Raw genomic sequence first — 21,809 nt, 5'->3', positions numbered from 1 at the left:
AGTGTGTTTTTGTTCTTTGTACATTCCCAGACTCTCGGTTCAAGCTCACTTGTCGGGAGGAGACAACAGACTTGTTGGGAATCCGAACTTTTGACGGTTTTTGGTTTCCTTTTCCCGGATTTTGATCCCTTCAATGCTCACGTGGGCAATGACAGTGAGAACCTGGAAGGGCGTGATTGGGAGGAATGGCCCCCCCGATCTGAACCCGAGCGGTGTTTTGTTATTGGACTTCTGTGCTCGTCACGGATTGTCCATAACGAACACCATGTTCAAGCATAGGGGTGTTCATATGTGCACTTGGCACCAGGACACCCTAGGCCTCAGTTCGATGATCGACTTTGTGGTCGTGTCGTTGGACTTGCGGCCACATGTCTTGGACACTCGGGTGAAGAGAGGGGCAGAGCTGTCAACTGATCACCACCTGGTGGTGAGTTGGCTTCGATGGTGGGAGAGGATGCCGGTCAGCCTGGTAGGCCCAAATGTGTTGTGAGGGTCTGCTGGGAACGTCTGGCAGAGCCCCCTGTCAGAAGTAGCTTCAACTCCCACCTCCGGCAGAACTTCGACCACATCCCGAGGGAGGTGGGGGACATTGAGTCCGAATGGGCCATGTTCCGTGCCTCTATTGTTGAGGCAGCTGACCGGAGCTGTGGCCGTAAGGTGGTCGGTGCCTGTCGTGGCGGCAATCCCCGAACCCGCTGGTGGACACCGGCGGTGAGGGATGCCGTCAAGCTGAAGAAGGAGTCCTACTGGTCCCTTTTGTCCTGTGGGACCCTGGAGGCAGCTGATAGGTACCGGCAGGCCAAGCGGAATGCGGCTTTGGTGGTTGCTGAGGCAAAAACTCGGGCATGGGAGGAGTTTGGGGAGGCCATGGAGAACGACTTTCGGACGGCTTCGAGGAGATTCTGGTCCACCGTCCGGCGTCTCAGGAAGGGGAAGCAGTGCAGTGTCAACACTGTATATGGTGGGGATGGTGCGCTGCTGACCTCGACTCGGGACGTTGTGGGTCGGTGGGGGGGATTACTTCGAAGACGTCCGCAATCCCATTAACATGCCTTCCAATGAGGAAGCAGAGCCTGGGGACTCAGAGGTGGGCTCCCCCATCTCTGGGACTGAGGTCACCGAGGTGGTCAAAAAACTCCTTGGTGGCAGGGCCCCGGGGGTGGATGAGATACGCCCGGAGTTCCTCAAGGCTCTGGATGTTGTAGGACTGTCTTGGTTGACACGCCTCTGCAACATCGCATGGACATCAGGGACAGTGCCTCTGGATTGGCAGACCGGGGTGGTGGTCCCCCTCTTTAAGAAGGGGGATCGGAGGGTGTATTCCAACTACAGAGGGATCACACTCCTCAGCCACCCTGGAAAAGTCTATTCAGGGGTCCTGGAGAGGAGGGTCCGTCGGATAGTCGAGCCGCGGATTCAGGAGGAACAGTGTGGTTTTCGTCCTGGTCGCGGAACAGTGGACCAGCTCTATACCCTTAGCAGGGTCCTGGAGGGTGCATGGGAGTTCGCCCAACCAGTCTACATGTGTTTTTTGTGGACTTAGAAAAGGCATTCGACCGTGTCCCTCGGGGAATCCTGTGGGGGGTACTCCGAGAGTATGGGGTACCGGTCCCCGTGATAAGGGCTGTTCGGTCCCTGTACGATCGGTGCCAGAGCTTGGTCCGCATTGCCGGCAGTAAGTTGAACCCGTTTCCAGTGAGAGTTGGACTCCGCCAGGGCTGCCCTTTGTCACCGATTCTGTTCATAACTTTTATGGACATAATTTCTAGGCGCAGCCAGGGCGTTGAGGGGGTCCGGTTTGGTGGGCTCAGGATTGGGTCACTGCTTTTTGCAGATGATGTTGTCCTGTTTGCTTCATCAGGCCGTGATCTTCAGCTCTCTCTGGATCGGTTCGCAGCCGAGTGTGAAGCGGCTGGGATGAGAATCAGCACCTCCAAATCCGAGACCATGGTCCTCAGCCGGAAAAGGGTGGAGTGCCCTCTCAGGGTTGGTAGCGAGATCCTGCCCCAAGTGGAGGAGTTCAAGTATCTCGGGGTCTTGTTCACGAGTGAGGGAAGAATGGAGCGTGAGATCGACAGGCGGATCGGTGCGGCATCCGCAGTAATGCGGGCATGCATCGGTCTGTCATGGTGAAAAAGGAGCTGAGCCGCAAGGCGAAGCTCTCAATTTACCAGTCGATCTATGTTCCTACCCTCACCTATGGTCATGAGCTATGGGTAGTGACCGAAAGAACGAGATCGCGAATACAAGCGGCTGAAATGAGTTTCCTCCGCAGGGTGTCTGGGCTTTCCCTTAAAGATAGGGTGAGAAGCTCAGTCATCCGGGAGGGGCTCAGAGTAGAGCCGCTGCTCCTCCGCATCGAGAGGAGTCAGATGAGGTGGCTCCTGGACGCCACCCTGATGAGGTGTTCCGGGCACGTCCAACCGGGAGGAGGCCCCGGGGAAGACCCAGGACACGCTGGAGGGACTATGTCTCTCGACTGGCCTGGGAACGCCTTGGGATTCTCCCGGAAGAGCTAGAAGAAGTGGCCGGGGAGAGGGAAGTCTGGGGATCTCTGCTCAAGCTGCTGCCCCCGCGACCCGACCTCGGATAAGCGGGAGACAATGGATGGATGGATTTTGAGCCCTGAAATAAATGACTTTCGTTGAGTTTGTCTCCGGAAGGGTACAACACACTATGAAACACCATTTACTGCAGATAGATAGCTCTGTCTTAAAGTTACTAGCCCGGGTGCTGCTGCCCGTTATTATTAAAAACGCATTGGGAGCATCTCGAATATTTAATGACAGGAGGTTAAAGTACAAGCCGATCACGACTGCATTTGTCAAAGCAACTGCTGTTTTGTAATCAGCGACAAACCTAGCTGGAAATAACATGTTTTATAAGCTTTCTGTTGGATCATTGCTTATGTATTTTAACAGTACAATAATTTGTGAACTAAATAATAATTTGGCCAGCCTGACCATAAACGATTGCGTAAATCAAAAGTATGAATTTCGTCGCGTTAACATCGTCCATATCAACAAACCGTTTTCATTCTGATACATTTTTAACGCAAATGGAAAGCAGATTTTAGTATTTTACTTTAATAACTGAAACATAGATGGATGACGAACAGCTCTTCAGTTTTTCATTCTCTCAACCAGAAAATTGAATTACTGTATGCGTCGCAGGAAGAATGGGAGTCCTCGGCGTCAGGCGTCCCACGTAACCGGCATGTTTTCGGATTGCAGGATGAAAACACAAAAGTGGCGATACCCGAATGGACAAGGGGAAAATAACGAACAATGTCATCAAAAAAAAAGAAGCATCGCCCCAGTTCAATTTGTTTTCAAGTAAGGATTCTCTCATGTAATCGTGCTTTTCAGTGTGCCTCGTGTTTCCGCAATTAATTTGATCTTGAACTCTGAAAACTAATGTGTTTTGCACAACAAATGGAAATTACTTTTTCTTGAGACAAGATCGAGACAGATGATATAGTTGAGGTTTACAAAATGGATGACATTTCTTCTGCGTTCAGTTTTACATAGCAGTTTATTTGATAACATCCAAGACAGTATATAATTGTGTGAGCGAGTCAGAGAATGTATGCTGTTCACTCTAATTATAAATCAATAATTAAATCGCCCGCGATCTCTAACATGCCTAATGTAACGAACGAAATGGGGTCATTCTTCGAAAAATGGAAATACTCAACCGTTTTCTTAAACAGGCTAAATTTCAAATTGATGCTCTAATCCTACACCCCTTTAATCACAGAAAGAACAAAACATTACAGGTAAAAAAAACCGATCTACAGGTAAAAGAGAGACGTCCAATAGAATGAGCAAACCTTGTTTGAGTATAAATTCAAACTCCGAACCAATCCGCTATGGTGATGCCGCCACGCCTGTTACGGCTCAGCCAATCGGGAAGCACTGCGGGGGTTTGAAACTCCCCGTAGTTGAACTTCTTTTCTTGTCGCCTGGTCTTTCAGAACAATCGTTCTCCAGGTGGATTATGCAGCATGGCTTTGTCACAATGTCTGGATGATCTCCCCATCGCCTCCAGTCGTTTTCTGCAGACGCAGCCTGACCACAGTCCGCTGGAGCTTTACAGTGAAGCGCAGCGACTAGCTCTGGAGGAGCTGATCCTCGGGGGAAGAGAACAATTTTTGAATTTTTTGCGGAAAGAGTGCATCCCAAATTTCCTGTCGGACAAGGAGATCGCTGAGATCCAAAGCTCGGTGGAAACGCTCCCCGGGGAGGACGGTGTAGCAGAACGCTCCAGTGTCTGCTCTGTGGATTGCTCTTCGCTCACCTACTTCCCTGATCAGTCAGATGTAGAACCACCGCTGCTGGAGCTCGGCTGGCCGGCGTTCACGAGCAACTCGTACCGCGGGGTGACCCGAGCCGTGACACACTTTCAGCCCAGTTACGGGGAGCACATCTACAGCTGTAAGGAAGCAGTGAGGAGGCTGATCAGAAGCGCTAAGGAGGTGAGCGAAACCTGCGCGATTAGGGGGTCCGTGTGTAGACAGGCAGGGGTGTAGAGACACATTGCAAGGTTTTATAAAAATACGTAAAGTAAATCTAGATGCCTACATTAGAGGGGCTCTGCTGCCTGCTCGATCAAAGATTACGGATCCCTTTGCGCTGATGGTGGCCTGATAATGACAGTGCCATGTTTGGATGCTGCAAACACGAGAATAAGGAGTTTCACATCTCTAGCGTATGTGTCGTTTAAAAAAGAATTCATTTTTACAGGCGGTTTCTCATGTCAAGCTCACCAGGGCTTTCTTGGGGCTGTGCTCGATAGAATTACAAACCGCAGGTAAAACGAGTTCGACGATTGTCTCTTCCTTTGCACATAAAGACCCATTTTTTTTGTGGAGTGGTACAGTAAGCATACGTGTAGAATGGAGATTCATGCTTTAATGTCACTAGACCCTGAACTAATTGCACGATGGCGATTTATCAATTAATAGTTGTGTTCTATTCATGTGTAGCTCATTCCTTTATCTCAATTTTTTAGTTCTTTTCCCCCCATCAGGTTTTGAACATAACCCAGCACCACCATTTCCCTCTGACTCCTAATATACTTCCAGATCTTCTTTCCCAGCCCTCCCACCTCCTGCCCAATGACTCGCAGGTGACTTGCACATTTTGACATTTTACAAAACTGAAATATTCGGCTGCAGGCCAAAAAAGGAACGGGAAAGAGATCATGTGAGAACAAGTCCAATAATGAGAAAAATGTTGTAAGGGATTGTCCCCGGTTTCAAGTATGCAGTGTCCCACACAACTACCAGGTGGGTGATGAGCTGTCGAAATATGTGAGTCTGCTGAAAAGTAGGACCGGAAAAGATTTGTGCCAAATATTTCAACTAAGAGATGATCTGATGTAGGGTGGTCACCAGATCCTATTGGGAATATGTTTTAAGGGTTGCTACCCTCCCGTATGAGAGGAACCCACTTATTAGCAGTTACAGGATTTTATCTTTCATTTTATTAATTTCTTTTTTGATGTTTCAGTTTACTCCTTAATGAATGTGGCAACAAATGAATACGTCTTGAGGCTGAGTGGTTGTGGTGTGGGACACTAAAGCAGCAGTTTACTATTTCAGTCCCTATGACTTCCTATCCAAGCGTCTCTTAACCTGCCTACCCTCCAGGGCAGGAATACACGTGAACAATTGAGCTGTGACTCAGGACTACTTGTACAGCACAACACAACATCAAGCTGCTATAGAAATTGTTTTTTTGAAACAGGACAGTATTTATTTACTTATTTATTTTTGTTTATTTCATCAGCTATTTGTATCTGGCAGCACAGTGGTATCCGCATCATGTGCTAGAGGTCTGTGCGGATTTGCATGTTCTCCCCGTGTCCGTGTACAGTTTTCTCCAAGTGATTTGGTTGTGTTCCCACATCTCCAAAGAACAAGTCTGAACTTTGTGTGAGTTTTTGGGTGAGCTGTCAGTGGAGTCCTATAGTGGACTGGATAGGCTTGAGCCCCCCGTGACCCTGATTGAACACCAGTGCCAGTGTTCTGTTAGTTGTAACTGCATGTTGTTTTGTCCTTAACCTGTCATTCCATGTATTTGTATTTATGTTTGTTAACTTCTTTTTCAGTACTGCTTTACCTGTCTAATCAAATATAGAAATGTTATCATGTATGTGCAGAGAAATTAAATCCTTAAACCATCTGTGGTATTTATGTACCTATAACTCCTCAAATAACATTTTGTTTGGGTCAGCAATCACTTTTTCCGTGGCCGTGTCAGGTTTCACCCCTGCAGTCAGTCGTCGTCGTCTTATTATTATTACATTCATTTACACTTCACTGTGTGTCCTTGGTACCTGACAAACAAACAGAATAAAGGGTGTCTTTTTAGATTTCATTTTCTGGCTGCATGCTTTCTTACAGCTTTAGTGGGACACAATGTCTGAACCTGGATTTAACTTGGCAACTTACATCGTTTTGAAATTTTGCAGGTCCCCAATGAGACCACCTTTACATTGCTACTTTGTCACCTCCTCACCATCTGTGCAGGTCCAGACTCCAAATACTGGTTATTGGACTCGCGAGTGAGAACGTTTTGTTACACCACAACTACTATTCGTGTTTGCTGAACTGACTTCTCTGAGGGCAGCATCTTACTTTTTGGTTTTATCATTGACGAAGTGTAGCTTACTTAACGGTTTGTATTTTGACGTATTTCCTATTGAGACTCACGTGCACTTCAGATGTGCTGTCTGTGATCTTGGGTCACTTCCTTCTCCATATATAATACACAGACACATTTTGTGAGTGATTTCTTTGGGCTTTTCTCGTGTGCTATGGTTCTGCCACCTTCTCCCATATATGACTCTCCTTGCTCTGTCCATGTTTATACACATACATTAAGTGGCTAGGAGAGAAGAAGGTGTGATGATGTGAGGTTCATCCAAAACTGTACAAACTTGCCATTTAGATGGAATATCTTTTTTTAAAAGAGGTCAGGGTCAATAACAGTAGTTAGTTAATTACTCATTAACAGAACAAAAGTCCCGAATAAACCTGACTTTAACATAACATTCTCGGCCCACTTGATTACACTTATGGTCCTGACAACTGCAGCCTGTCCTGGCAGCAATGGGCACAAGGCAGGAACCAAGTGTGGATGGGGTCCCAGTCCACCGAAAGGCCCACTTCTTTACTTGTATGTGGCCAATTTAGAATCTCCAGTTAACCCGGTATTCAAGTCTTTGAAAGGAAACCTGGAGTGCCAAAAATGTGCCTCCACAAAAGTCTGGGTGTTGGTCATGAATTGAACCCGGGTGTGAGGCGTGCCCCCATCAGCTGAAACAAACCTAGTGCTTCATTTATATACTATGGGAGCTTTAGGAGTTTCACTTGTGACGTCTCACCTTCCCACTTTGTTGTGTTCATGCAGACCCATTCTTATCTTCTCATCGAACACAACCTCCTTCTTGGCCACATTCCCTCCACCTCCATTCTGGTGCACATCTTCACCCAGTCAGCCTTTGCCTTTCATGCCATATCATCTCAGATCTTTCACTGCTCCTATCTGGGGGTCCTCACCCATTGTATATCCAGTATATGATACATGATCACCACAAAGTGAGTTGGATGCCAACCTTCAAACAGTTTTCAGCTTTAAATTTTTAGGCATGTGATAACTGTGGATTTTAGACCACAATGCTGCTGGCCGAGAATGAAAATCATAATGAAGAACTGTTAATTTAAAGTTAGAAATAATGCATCTTTTTCCATCCATTTTGTAATCCCTCCACCCCCAAAACCCCCCAGCTGCTCAAGCAGACCGTGTGATGTAGTAGCCAAGGCTGCTGGTTCAGTTCCCATCTCTGCGTCACTGTGTGACCTTTTATACGTTACATAATTTTCCTGTGTGCCAATTGTAAACCAATCTCTGCATAAAAACATAAGAAATCTGACAAGCAAGAGGAGACCATTGAGTTCATCAAGCTTGTTGGTTCAGCTAATAGCTAAACTGTCTCAGACACTTCCTACAGGGTGTCAAGGTTCCTGACCGAAGCTACGTGGCTTGGAGTTTGTTCCAGATTCCCACAACTCTTGGCATAAAGAAGTGCATCTTGGTTTCATTCCCCCTTAATTTCTATCCGTGGACATTTGTAATGTGTTCTGAAGTTGAAAGTCATCTTGGGTAAAGGTGTTGGCCAAGCAAAATTATTACAATAAGAATAATAATCCAATTTGGGTGGTGTGGAGACTGAATCCTTTAGTTTAGTGTATATAACTATGCTTGTAGGTAAATGATCATTTAAAAGCTGATTCCTCAAATTCTGCCAAAGGTTTTTAAGTAGTGGCAGAAGGGAATAAATTAAAGAAACAGAAAAAAGTAGAGTGTGTATGAATTGGTAATATTTTGCTTTGTATGTAAAAGTGAACCAGGTGATCAGCCGCCAGTTAGTTACAAATGAACTTCTCTGTAGCATTCATTTTGTTTTCCAGTGTATGGTCTTCAGGATGCCAGAGTCCACTCTGGACGCAGTGAGAGCAGGTTAGGGGCCATACCTAGCAGAGTATCTGTTCACCCCTCTGTGCCAGTTTAGCATCATCACTCAAGCTAAAGCCATGTCTTTTAACTGTGGGAGAAATTGGAAGGTCTTACACTTAGGAACATCAGGAGGGGTTGTACATTTGAAGCTGTAGGCACCCTGGCTGGGAAATCAAGTGTGTTCTTGATGTTACCGCCTTGTCACTACACTGGGGTGAAAGCTTGCTTTCTGATCATTTAATTTTCGTCTAGAAAAACATTTGTTAAAATGATAGGGGGAAGAAAAAAAGTTAATTTCATAGGTTTTTACCTGAGGAACCCTCCTGTGGTGAGCAGCTAGTTGTGTTGTGTGTGTGTCTTGCAGCGACCTCTCTGTCTGTTTGTCTGGTAGACTTTGGTGATCCACATCTTGTGCCTGTATGGAAGTGACTTCTCTGAGTGTCTGACTGACCTTCTGTGAATGGCAGGGCTCCCTCATTCTTGAAGCATGTGCAAAATAACCCTCTCTGGCTTTTTAGTGTGGGGCTTCTTCTCATTATTCGAGCTTTGGACTTGATTGACCCAATATCTGTGTAAAGGAAAAAAATATACATTTAAAAAAAGGCAAAACACAAACAGACTGACACTGTTAGTTAAATTTTGGATATTCTTCTTGTGAACTTTTGTCAGCCTTGCTTTGTCCCACTCAAGGTAAGCCTTTCAGATCTTCTCGGGTATCATCTAACCCATAGTTCCAGCTCAAGTCCATTTGATCTGGTTTATAACATTGTGAAAAATCAGTGAAGAGCTTTTACTGATCCCCATGAGTAAGGTGCTCATCTGATGTCCGAGTGACTGCTTTGAAGGTGTCCTGTTGTCTTTACTTATTAATTTTCTCCTTTCTCCCTTTTAATACTGGAGTTAACAACGCTATGCTGAAGAAGTGTGGTTCACAACATGCTTCCTCTGGTTAAGGCTTAACATTGAGAATGTTTTCTACCTCCTTCTACTATAAATTGATTGTGGAAAAAGTACGAGAAAGGTGAGGGCTATTCCATTTGTTAAAACTAACCACATTTTACTGGCTATTGTAGGTTATTGCCCTGGTTACAGACTCCTTTACGGACCTGGACATCTTCAGGGATCTTCAGGAAGCCTGTATTAAGCGTCGAGTTCCTGTTTACATTCTCTTGGACCAATCCTGCACCCGCTCCTTCCTGCAGATGTGCAAGAACCTTGGGGTGCAACTAGATGAACTACAGGTATGGCCACTCGTCTCGGAGAAAGCTGTAAGAGAAATAATATGTATTCATCCATCCATTATCCAACCCTCTATATCCTAACACAGGGTCACGGGGGTCTGCCCAGCCAACATAGGGCGCAAGGCAGGAAACAAACTCTGGGCAGGGCGCCAGCCCACCGCAGGGCACACACCAAGCATACACTAGGGACAATTTAGGATCTCCAATACGCCTAACCTGCATGTCTTTGGACTGTGGGAGGAAACCCACGCAGACACGGGGAGAACATGCAAACTCCACGCAGGGAGGACACAGGAAGCGAACCCGCGTCACCTTACTGCGAGGCAGCAGTGCTACCACTGCGCCACCATGCCACCCATATTTATTCATATTTAGCATTTTTATATTGATGCAATAATTTGTCATTTGTATGATGCTTAGAATTATGTCCTTGTGGGTTTAGGAAACATTTTGGGGTGGAGTGTTCAATAAAATCACATTGGCATGGCAGATTGAGGCAACTCGCTTTCAGCAACATGAATCTGAATGGAAAAACTGTTAGTGCCGCTCTAGTCAGAAACCCAGACACAATGTGGTATTCTACCTCTCATACTGTCTTCCACTTTTAGATACCAGTTCCTTCTTTATTTCTTCTTCTTCTTTTCCATTCACCTTTTAAGTTCAGAGGTCAGTTCCAGCCATATGGATCACTTTTCCTCCATTCCCAAAAATGAAATCCAAGTTTAGTTTTTTTTTTTTTTCCCCCTCTGTCTCTGCCCAAGCTTTATTACATTGAGATATAAACCATGTTTACCCAGTAATGTGTGCCTGGATATCTTCTAATTTGAAAAATCAGTATAGTCAACCACAATGACAAATCAAATATGTCCATATATATATATAATATATATATCTTTTTGGATGCCCGTTTTCTTCTTGCTGCCTATCATGCTCCTGTGAAATGGACACCTCCTTCTGTCACTGTTTAACTCTTGTACCACTTAAATAAAAAATGGAGGAGTTCAGGGGTATAGATAAATTAAGTAGTAACCTCTTGTGAAATAGTACGGCCCGGACACAGACAGGCAGACACATTTACAGCGATCACCCCACATTTATATACACTATTCTATAATTCTATACAATCCTAAGCGCACTGCCGTCAAACCCCCACAGTCTCCCAAAGTCCCGGCTTCTCCAACAGCCGTCTCTCTCAGTCCCGGCTTCTTCCACAGCTATCACTCTTTCTCTCTCCGACCTCGTCCTTCTCCTCACCCGACTCCAGCCTTGATTGAGGGAGGCGGCCCCTTAAATAGGCAGGCGGCTGATGACCACACCCGGCCACCTGCCACACTCTCAAGGTCCATACTGCTAGTTATTTATTTATTTCCTTTCATGCATTAAGACAGATTATCAGTGATGGTGGTAGATAACTTGAGTCCAGTGCAGGCACCTTTTTATAGAGCAACAGACAGCATTTCTTTGCCAAGCAGCCATGTTTGAACTTGTAGGCTTAAAGACACTCCTTTTATAAATAAGCCACCATCCTGGATGATAAGATTACTTTGAACAGATTCTAAGCTATACACGTTTAATGTGTTCCATTCGATTTACTCACAAAGTGCAGTAGAATTTGAATTTCTGTTATTCTTATATTACTACCTCACATTGGTTTCAGAGGGCAAGACTCTCCCTTTCAATATTTCCGTTTCACCTCCGTGCAGTGCGGATATGACTCATTTGCGGCAGGTGAATCACAGCTAATTTTGGAGAGCTAGTGAATGGTGGCATGGTTGCACAACAACCTGGGTTGGAATCCTGGTGTGGTTTCTTCCTGTGCCATGCTTGCATGCATTGTTTTCTGCCTAGAACTTCAATTTCCTGCCTTTTTGCTGGTTTGTGATTCCAAACTGGCCCGTCTCCGGTGTGTGGAGGACTGTGCCCTGCAGTGGACTTGTGCAGCTAATTCTGGTGGCATAGGCTCTGGCTGTCCATGTCTGAGCACCGGGATAAGCAGATTAAGATCATGACTAAGTTATTCTGCATTGACAAATCCATCCATTCAATCAAAGAAAACTGCTTTCTATTTAACAAGTCCCTGCTCATTGCAGAAATGTGTACAAAAGCTGAGAATATTTTGTTCACATTCGTATTCATACATACACATATCTAACAATCTACATTGTGATACTACTTCTTATTTATGCACAATTTAAAGCTTTAAACTTTACCCATGCTAAGTGCATTTAAAGAACTCTTCCCCCCCACATATATTTTTTTTAGTACTTTGTAGTGACGGCTGAGGAAAAAATTTAATCTCCTGTTTTCATGAAGAATGGAAATAAACAAGTTTATGATGTAATGCAGTGGTTCCTAAACTTTTCTATGCCCTGCAACCTTGGAAAATTTTTTATTTCTGTTCACACCCCGTACAAAAGTAATATCACACATGAAGATGAAGTCAAATTTCTCATTTTTGAACCACATACAGTACTGTGGGTGAACAAAGTTAGCTCATAAAATAAGCCTTTAACATGGTGTGAAAAATTTATAATCTAAATTAAGCAATTTACCTTTATAAATCTCAGTCTTGTAAATGTGCCCGCCATGAAGCTCAGACACTTGATTGACGATCTAGAGGTTGGGGTAACCTGCGAAGCATCAGGCACCTTGAGAAAATGACACCCGATCAACGATCGATGGGTTTGGTGGATTGGAAACCCCTAATAACACCTGCACTGCAGTTCAAAACCGGATGCGCCCCACAGTTAAAACTGCTATGCTACTGCCAGGACCACCAGCAGGAGAGCATGGGCTGAGTGTCAGCAGCAGGTTTCACATCCAATTCAGTCCCCCTTATCCATCCAAGGCAATAATTTCAATTAAATCCTCGAAATTGGTAACGTTTCTTGATCAAGCCTTGCACAGAAATCATTACTAGACCTCGCCCTTCTGTACGGATCATTGCAAGGTCCAAATTCTGTTCTCTTAAAGTTATTTGCCTTTATGAACGCTCCGGCCATAGCAAGGAACACATGAGAATACACATTTCCTGCGGCTCATTCACAGGTGACAATTGCATGTGCAATATGTACAACTTTTTATATCTGGAACACTAACTAATACATGACCTACAAAAGATGGCACACTGCAAGACAATGATTGCACCATGATAAAGTCGAAAAACGCACCGCACTTAATTTTGGTGAATCGTGATGCAGCCTTCCTTTGGGCACCCCTTGTGTTACTCGTATTATTACAGACTTTTTTTTTTCCTCTCATTTTGCATGAAAACACAAAATCAAAAATTTTTCTCGGCCTTCACTACAAATTATATGGGGTAAGTAACATATAAGAGAATATCCATCCATCCATTATCCAACCCGCTATATCCTAACTATAGGGTCACGGGGGTCTGCTGGAGCCAATCCCAGACAGCACAGGGTGCAAGGCAGGAAACAAACCCTGGGTAGAGCACCAGCCCACCACAGGGCACAAACTAGGGACAATTTATGATCACCAATGCACCTAACCTGCATGTCTTTGGACTGTGGGAGGAAACCCACGTAGACACAGGAAGAACATGCAAACTCCATGCATTGAGGACCCGGGAAACGAACCCAGATCTCCTAACTGCGAGGCAGCAGCACTACCCACTGTGCCACCGTGCCGCCCTATAAGAGAATATCCATCCATCCATTATCCAACCTGCTAACTACAGGGTCACAGGGCCAATCCCAGCCAACACAGGGCGCAAGGCAGGAAACAAATCCCCGGCAGGGCGCCAGCCCACCACAATAAGGGAATATTCCACCCAAAAATTTATATTTTTTAACATAAGCTTGTACTTTCTTTTTTTTTTTTTTTTTTTAAAACCATGAAATATTGCATTTATAATTTTATTATGATGCATTATTATCAGGGAGTTGAGCAGATTTTAAAGCCGCTCTTTATTAATAATAATAGTATGCTCCACTACAAATGTCAGTATCTTTAGAGGACAATGAGTGTGCTCTGAGGTCATTCTTTAGCAAGCTGAAGGAAAATCCATTTAACAGCCATGGTTTTAGCTACTTCTAAAAAAGACTCCCTAAAGTGAGCACTAAAGTGAATGATTGACATTTCCAGTGTTGGTCTTTATGGTCTGTGGCTGCCCCTGCACAAAGCCTCGTTTGAGGCTGCAATTTTCGTGTGTGTGCACGTTCTCAGCCATGACTATTAAATTCCCGACAGCTGTCATTTTGCTCAAGGCTTTTTTGGCATGTAGGCTCCGGTGTATCCAGGGTTGATCACTTTTAGGATTGGGGGTGCCTAATCATTAGTCAACCACTAGAAGATTCATCAGCTTGAGGCTGCATTCCTTTGTTTTATATGAAATAGTTTGGGCAGGAAACTGGGGGCGGAGAAAAACAATGGAGGATGTTCACTGTTTAGTCACAAGTTTTATAATCTAAAAAACTTATTTTGTAAATGGAAAATGAGCTTTTTCCAGTACGCCAGATAGTCGTACTACAGTACATACTGTGTTACAACTATTTACATTTTAAATCTGCTTACTCCAGTTCACAGTCAAAAAGAATTACAGTCGGCTCCAGCTGTGTGATGAGCAAGGCTAGAATGATCACTGGACAGGACAAAGAGTCTCACATGGGGCACAAGTGTGCAAACCCCACACCCACTGACACAACTTCACTTTGGGAAGAAAAAAGGGTAGCTAGGGAACATTCTCATGTGACCCCCCTGGCTGAGATCTGAGCCCAGGACTCTGGAGGTGTGAGGCAGAAGTACTGGCCACTGTGCTACAGTGTTGGCCCATATCATGACTCTGCCCCTGGGGTGGTGGTTAGAGCTTCTTCGCAGAAGGAATCTGGTAACGAGGAGACTTGACTAAAACAAATGATGTATTGTAATGGACTTCTGCTGCCAATTCAACGAGAAATTGTCATTCTCTTAACCTAAAACTTGTCTCCTTAGTAAACTGTAAAATGGAACCTTTAGGAGGTTGGTGTACAGATGTTGACTGGTTCTACAATTACATATATGCTTGTGAAATACATTTTGTTTTGCAATCTCCTCCATTACTTTTCTTTTACTTTTAAAAGCAAATGAGAGTGCGGACCATAACTGGAGGGATTTACTACACTCGATCTGGAGCAAAGATTGTTGGGAAAGTTCACGAAAGATTCATGCTGATTGATGGCAACAGGGTGGCTACTGGATCTTACAGGTAATGTTGAGGAAAAATGTCTTCTGATGGTACTTCATATTGGATAAGCAGGGTGGCTGGATTGGAGGGATTCATTCCTTTGCAAGATGGTGTGTTTTATTAAAAACAAAACTTCATACTGCCTACAAGTTTTCAAGTATGTTTGCCACCCCTAGTTTAGTTCATTGGAGGCTTGTCACTGTGGTAATCTATTCATATATGCATTCTCAAATCTGCCTAATCCAATTCAGGGTCATGGGGCACTGGATCCTATCCCAGCAGTACTTGGCACATGGCAGAAAACAGCCCCAAAAAGGGTGCCAGTACTAGGAGAAAAATCGAGCGGACACAGGGAGATCATACAAACTGTTCATGGACAAGGACGAAGTATAGCAGCTCAAAACCTGGATGCTGGATCTGTAAGGCAGGAATACTGACTGTTGGCTGTCGTGGCAGGAGTGTTTCAGCGAAGTCGTATGCTATTTTAAGATGAACTTGTTCCCTCATTACACATTCATTCAACAAATATATAAATAAAAGCTCTGCGCAGTATTATAATGTTCTGAAATTTGGTCCACAAACGTTTTGTAAGCATTTGAAAAAATCCTGCAGCTGCTATAATGCTGCCTTATCCGGAAAGGAAGGACTGGTCTGGCTGTGAATTACATCTAATTTAGTGCAGATGTTCTTAGGGCTGACTTACACTTGACGCTCAGAGCGCTTAAGTGCGCGCATGATGGCTGCCGCGGGTTCCCAGCTTTCTTTTGACGCGTCTTCGGAGTATGTCGTCAGAAATGAATGCAACACATGCGCGAGTTTCAGTACCAGCAAAAGTATGATAGGCCAGTGTGTTCAGAGTTTTGGTACGTGACGTCAGCATCGTCGTTTACTATCAAAATGAGAAGGCAAGTTGCAGTGCAGCTCCAACAGGATACATCTGCATGTTTCGATGTCTGAATGGTTCGGTGCAATGAAACAAATCCTCAAACTTAAATGCTGACATGCGAATGTATTTATGGTGCTTTTCTCCAACCACTTCTCACATAGGCAATACAAGCGTTGCATATTCCCCATCATAGTGACGCAATACATTTTAAAGGTTTCACGTGCCATCTTCTGTGTTGCTGTTGTCGTCTTTTTTTTTTTTTTTTTTTTTTTTTCTTTCATCAGAATGCAAATAATTTTTTTTTTATTTTTTTAACATTTTTCTTCCCTCAACTCGCAACACAGCAAAACTGGACGTTGTTTTCTCACTGTGATGATTTCTTGCATTGCCACCTGGTGGAATCCTCAAGATTTACTTAAAGTACACCATTATAGTTGGTACACTGCTTGTGTAGCAGCAGTGTCCTCAAGTACACATGTCACATAGCGTTAAGTATACACCCCAGCCTTAGATCTGGTCCTGGAAGATCACTTTAGCTGTAGCCTTTCTCAATAAACTAATCCAGCTTTTAAATGGAGTCCTTTGTCAAATAACCCATTAACGTCCCAGGTTTTGCCTTTGTGTGTGTCCAGAAATTCCATTTATATTTACAAGGATGCAACAAAAGTTAGTCATGGGGATAAATTCATTGTTCTGATTCGCTCCCATATTAAAATGGTGGCACAGTAGTTGCTGATGCTGCCTCACAGCTCCAGAGAACTGGGCGTGTATCCCTATTGGGTTGCTACAGCTGTGGAATTTTTGCGGTTTCCCAGTCGTTGCTTGGGTTTGCTTATTTTCCAAAGTACATCAGGCTCCTGGGATGACCTTGTGTGGTGCTGAATAAGTGTGCTAGTGTTCTCTCGAAGAAGGGCTTTTGGTGCCATCCCCCAGTGCATAAAATATTCCATGGTAATTAGGAAGGTCCAGTGCTAGTTAAACAAAAAATCTGAATCTGGTACTGTACAATTTCAATTCTTTCACTGGTTTAATAAATGCTATCAGAGAGCATATGAATATTTTAAATAGACAAAATCCATCATACACCAGTATACAGTCTACAAATAAGATCCACACCACTTTGTACTTCTGACCACATCACACAGAACAGCCAGTTTCATGACACAAACCCAGCTCTGTTTGAAAAAGCAGAAGCCGACATGGTAAAAGTAGAAAAACTTACTGTAGAAATTTCTTCATTTTGGATGTTTTCATTTGTCTATTTGTATTTAATTGGGTAACATTTATGATGGGAGAACTTTTATTTCTTTGTTTTGGTGTCAAGTTCAGCTAAATGAAATGTCATTACCTAAAATGGTAATTTTATCATGCGGATTGAGGTGACTACATGTTGTGAACCAATTGGCCACCCAGTCATAGATCAGCATTTGAAGTCTAGATAATTTAAAAGCACAACATTTAAAAAAAAAAAAAAAAAAATGAATGCAGCCAAAATAAAATGAAACCTCCTAATTATGACCTTTTTCTGAATTGATATTTGGGCACATTTTCTCACAGAACCAGTAATGAGTGACGTATAACTGCATAACATGTTTTTAAAATGTATCTTCAGAGACCTCCACAGTTTTGATTTGGAGGCTTTCGGGGGGGGGCACTGAAAGAATAATTTGGGGGTCCAGGGATCCCTGTACTTCCCTCCACAGATGTATTATAAATCGTTAATTTTTCTGTCCCTAGCTGTTTGTTTTGAAACGTTTTCATGGTTTAAAATGTTGCTTACTACTGACACCTTCATTTTTGTCAGATCAAATGTCATTTGTACCTTTTGTCTGATGACTTATTAGTTAACCAACACTATTAAGGGTTCTAACACTACAGAAAAGAACATATAAGAAGAAAAAAAATGAAAAATGACTGTTTACATTTTATGGCAAAAGATACACCTATTACAAGACTGGACTGCACGATACATTCGCTGACAATTACTGTGGTACTCTGCTCATTTCCCCCTATCCAGAAGACGTGTTAAGTTAATTGCTGAATCTATAGTGACCCCATATACTGTATGTGTGAATGAGTAAACAATGAGATGGTCATATTACCTTGTAACACTGATTTTGAGTAAAATATGAGTGAGAAGACTGCCAGGCCACCAATTGACTTCATGTTTGTCATCTAATTTGATTTTCCTCCTTTGTCTTTCTATCAGATTTACATGGAGTGATGGCCGGCTGAACAGCAGCAACTTACTTGAGCTATCTGGGCAAGTCTCGGAGCACTTTGATGAACAGTTTCGTATTTTATATGCCCAGTCCAAACCTCTCAGCCCCAAGTCTAATTCCAGCTTTCGCAACAGTGGTATTTACGAGCATCTTGTCAACAATACCCTGCTATTGCAAGATAAATTAAAAGGCAACCTTGTTTCAGTGGAGGTAAAGAGACTGTGCAGTACACCCAACAGGGTCCCAATAAAGGCAACAACACCTGGTAAAGAAGCTGAGGAACTGCAGCCAGTGTGCAGTGGAGTATCGGAAGCTTCCACAATAGGAGAAGAATCCCCTAAAATCGATGACCTGCTTCAGGAACAGGATGGATTAGATGAGGTTCATTTAGGAGAAAATCGACAGTCTACTGAGGTGACCACCAATGCTGAAGTTAATGGTTCCAGTTCCAGTACTCCTTGCTGCAGTAATGCAGCAACAGTTGCAAGTAAATCGGAAAATACTTGCCATGCTTTCACTCAAACCAATACGCTGATGGTAGAAATAGGTTGCCAGACTGATGTGAACATTAAAGAAAATATTTGTCGGTCCACTGCCACACAGAAGAGCCAGGAAAGCTCCGAGGGCTCCAACCCATCATCCTGTTCTTCCCAACCTTACAGAGCTGAGGGCTGTAGCCATGCCATCACCAGGATATCTGAAATTTCTCTGGGACCTGATTCCTCCCTGAGAGTCTGTTTCAGAAAGTTAACCAAGGAGCGCCAGTACCACTACTCGAGCATCCGGTCTAAGCTGGACCACATGGTTTCTCTTTTGTCTCATCGCCGAGAGCTGGTGAACCTCACCTATCTGGCTTTTAATCATCGACCCTACAAGGTTAAGAAGCTGCAAGACCAAAGTGCACAGCCATCATGGTTAAGAGATGCATCACTGAGGCAGGGACGTCTTGTGCAGACTTGTTTAAAGTAAAATAAATACATTTTAAATGTAACTTTCTAAACACTGAATCAATAACACACTGTCGTACGAGATTTTAGTGCAAGTTGTGAGCTGAAAAGAGGTTATAATTTGCTTGTTAAAAATACCTGACTTTTTAAATTTTTTTATATATATATATAAATTCTGAGCTTTCTGATTAGCCAGATTTGTAATGGAAGAGTAACGTTCTCAAATTTGGGGACAATGATATTTTTGTAAAATGGGACACAATCCTTATGTGGCCTTTTGGAGAGGAGTCTCTTGTTTTGTTTTTGGATCCTGTAATAGGATACACGATAGTGTGTGTATGTCAGAACACTGCATAATAATAATTACGAAAGGAAATTTAACATGATGGGGTTGAACAAAGTTATTCTAATCATGGTTGGGTTTTTTGAGTTTACAGCTAGTGGATTTCACAATCAAAACTATAAACCCTTATTAGTGCACTTTTGTTTTAAAACATCACTTATCTTTGAAGAGTTTATTCTCGTGTTCAAAACTGAATCCTGCAACTCCATAGGAAGTGAAAGCGCAGATTCTGAGAATGGTAAGGTAGCCTACTGTACATGTCCTTAAGTGATGCGCCGTGTTTGTTTAATTGTGGTGCCATGTGCAGAGTTGGTGTCTGGTCAACAAGGACCTGACCTGTTTGGCTTTGATAGATGATTGTTATTTTTATTTTTTTTTTGTATCATAACTTTTCCTCCACTGCAACCTAATTTTAAAACCTAATACAATTTTACTATTTTGCCGTTCTTTTCAGATGTCTGGGTTTCTCTTGTTTTTATACTACAATCCCACCATACTACACACCTAATTAATAAAAGAGTTGGAATTTACTTTTAATACTTGACTTCTTCCCAGCTTGTGCCTTGATAAATAAAAATTTTAGAGGTGTTTCTGAACTTCTCAATGTATCAAACCATTTTTGAGGAAGTCTATATATATTTAATGAATATTATATCTTTTTGCTGTCAAAAATGTGCTGTATCACTGTGAAAGCACCCATCTTATTACTGTCAAATGCAGCGTGGGCTGCAATGAAATAGTGCCATTTATTTTGGGATATATATTTATAAATTACACGTGTTGCCTTAAAATTCATTTAGCGTTAAATATCTTTTTTTTTTCTTTTAATAAAACGCAGTAGTTGTGTGTAACCATATGTACGTACAGAATAAAAGGTAAACTTCATACTTTTTATCAAAGTAGTGCTGCAAATGCCTTTTTAAATGTGTAAGTATAAAATGAGCACACTTTTTTTTTTTTTTTTTAATATGTTTTACGTTTTTTAGAATTACTGGTTTTGGAAAATTTTACTTTCTATTTCCTTTTCAGTATGTGCCTTTTTTTTGTGCTTGGTTTTTCTATCCCTGTGCAATCTGTTTAAATTGTAATTAGCACTATATTTTGAAATGGTGTTCATCTGGGTATGTATTGTAATTTAAATAAATAATTTAAAATGAATACTTCAGTGTACAAATCTTTTCAAATGGATGGGTGTTTCTTTTTGTAACTTCTTAGTTAAAAATGTGCCAGGCTGTCGTGAGGGAATATCATTTTTGTGTAGTTTTCCACAAATGACAAAGTCTCCTGTTTTCTGTTTCTCTTCTTGGGAGGTCACGAGCCTACGGTACATGTAAAGCTTCTCTCCTTGGAGTTTATTCTTTCAGGTGCTTTGGCTTTTCAGGGTTTGTCCTGTCATGGCCTATTGTTGCATTCAGAGACGGCAGCTGATATTGCTGGAATAACTCTAGCTCCAGCACCCATTAATAATGGTTTAAGTGCATTCAAAAATGGACACATGGATACTCTTATTTTTGCTTTATCATAGTGACTGATATTTGTCAATGGGCATTGCATTTGCCCCAACATCAGCCTAACCATTTAAAACTTAAAACAAAATTCTTGCATTATTGACATGGCTAATTAGTAAACCCCATACTTCACCTTGCCACAGTTCACACGTTGTATTCATAGAGGCAACCTGCCTAATGAGAAGTTCACATTTAGCACAAAGCACATGTTAAAATCTTCTTCTATAATACGCTACCGTGGCTGTCTGTTTTGTCTGTCCAGGATTTTAAATCAACTGTAGCTCGCAAACCGTTTTAACTATTGTCCTGAAGTTTGGTACACATATACTACGTGATGTCTACTATCCGCTTTTGGGGTGATGATTGACCTCCTAGGTCATTCCTTTTTTTATTTTTATTTTATTTTATTGTAGTATCAACTCTCGGCAGTGGCCAGCAGGGCAGCCGTGCGGCACATGCGTACGGGCACCATTCTCATTCCCTACCATGTTCACCGTCACTTCCCCTACCTCTTCATATCTTAAATCATTCTTGAGGCAGATTGAAAACTTAAGTGCCAGCTTAAGAAAAACATACTAAGTAACTGCAACACAAACACTGACTTAATCAGTTTTACGCGAAAAGATACCAATGAAAGAAGAGAAGAAGCGGGACACTAGGGTGGAGAAACGAAGAAGCAAGCACATCAACCTCTGAGCAAACGAATGGTAAACGTACAGAGAAAGAGGATGAAAACTAGGAATACTCAAGTCAAGTGTGTTCACTGCACGTTATCATGCAGTACGCTGTTACTGGTTTATTACAATATATGAAAGTATATATTATAGTTTACATAAGGGAGTATGTAGAAATAGCAAGAAATGTGAAGTTGCTGTTATCTTTGTGACCTGGTTTGGGGATAGGGAAACAGCCTAGGCAGGATGAGAATAAGCGGTATACTATTGGAGTAAAT

The 21,809-nt window shown here is 42.8% G+C and overlaps 1 protein-coding gene across 1 annotated transcript; it reads left to right on the top strand.

Annotated features, from left to right (window-relative positions):
* Positions 1-3,909: 3,909 nt before the first annotated feature.
* fam83d (family with sequence similarity 83 member D) lies at positions 3,910-20,448 on the top strand. Its single transcript, XM_028811759.2, has 4 exons — positions 3,910-4,477; positions 9,599-9,766; positions 14,848-14,972; positions 18,047-20,448. Exons 1-4 carry the CDS (start codon positions 4,007-4,009, stop codon positions 19,026-19,028), a joined length of 1,746 nt encoding a protein of 581 aa, XP_028667592.2. The 5' UTR covers positions 3,910-4,006; the 3' UTR covers positions 19,029-20,448.
* Positions 20,449-21,809: the final 1,361 nt, after the last annotated feature.

The sequence above is a fragment of the Erpetoichthys calabaricus genome, chromosome 10 (assembly GCF_900747795.2).
Source record: "Erpetoichthys calabaricus chromosome 10, fErpCal1.3, whole genome shotgun sequence".
Taxonomy (NCBI): Eukaryota; Metazoa; Chordata; class Cladistia; order Polypteriformes; family Polypteridae; genus Erpetoichthys; species Erpetoichthys calabaricus.
The sequence above is the reverse complement of the archived record's forward strand: the minus strand, read 5'-3'. Positions and strand labels throughout refer to the sequence as shown.

Excerpts from the sequence above, each read along its gene's own strand:
- fam83d (XM_028811759.2), top strand. The coding sequence starts at position 4,007 with ATGGCTTTGTCACAATGTCTGGATGATCTCCCCATCGCCTCCAGTCGT. Across the intron at positions 9,767-14,847 it reads TGCAACTAGATGAACTACAG|CAAATGAGAGTGCGGACCAT; the intron begins GTATGGCCACTC and ends TACTTTTAAAAG. Across the intron at positions 14,973-18,046 it reads GTGGCTACTGGATCTTACAG|ATTTACATGGAGTGATGGCC; the intron begins GTAATGTTGAGG and ends TCTTTCTATCAG.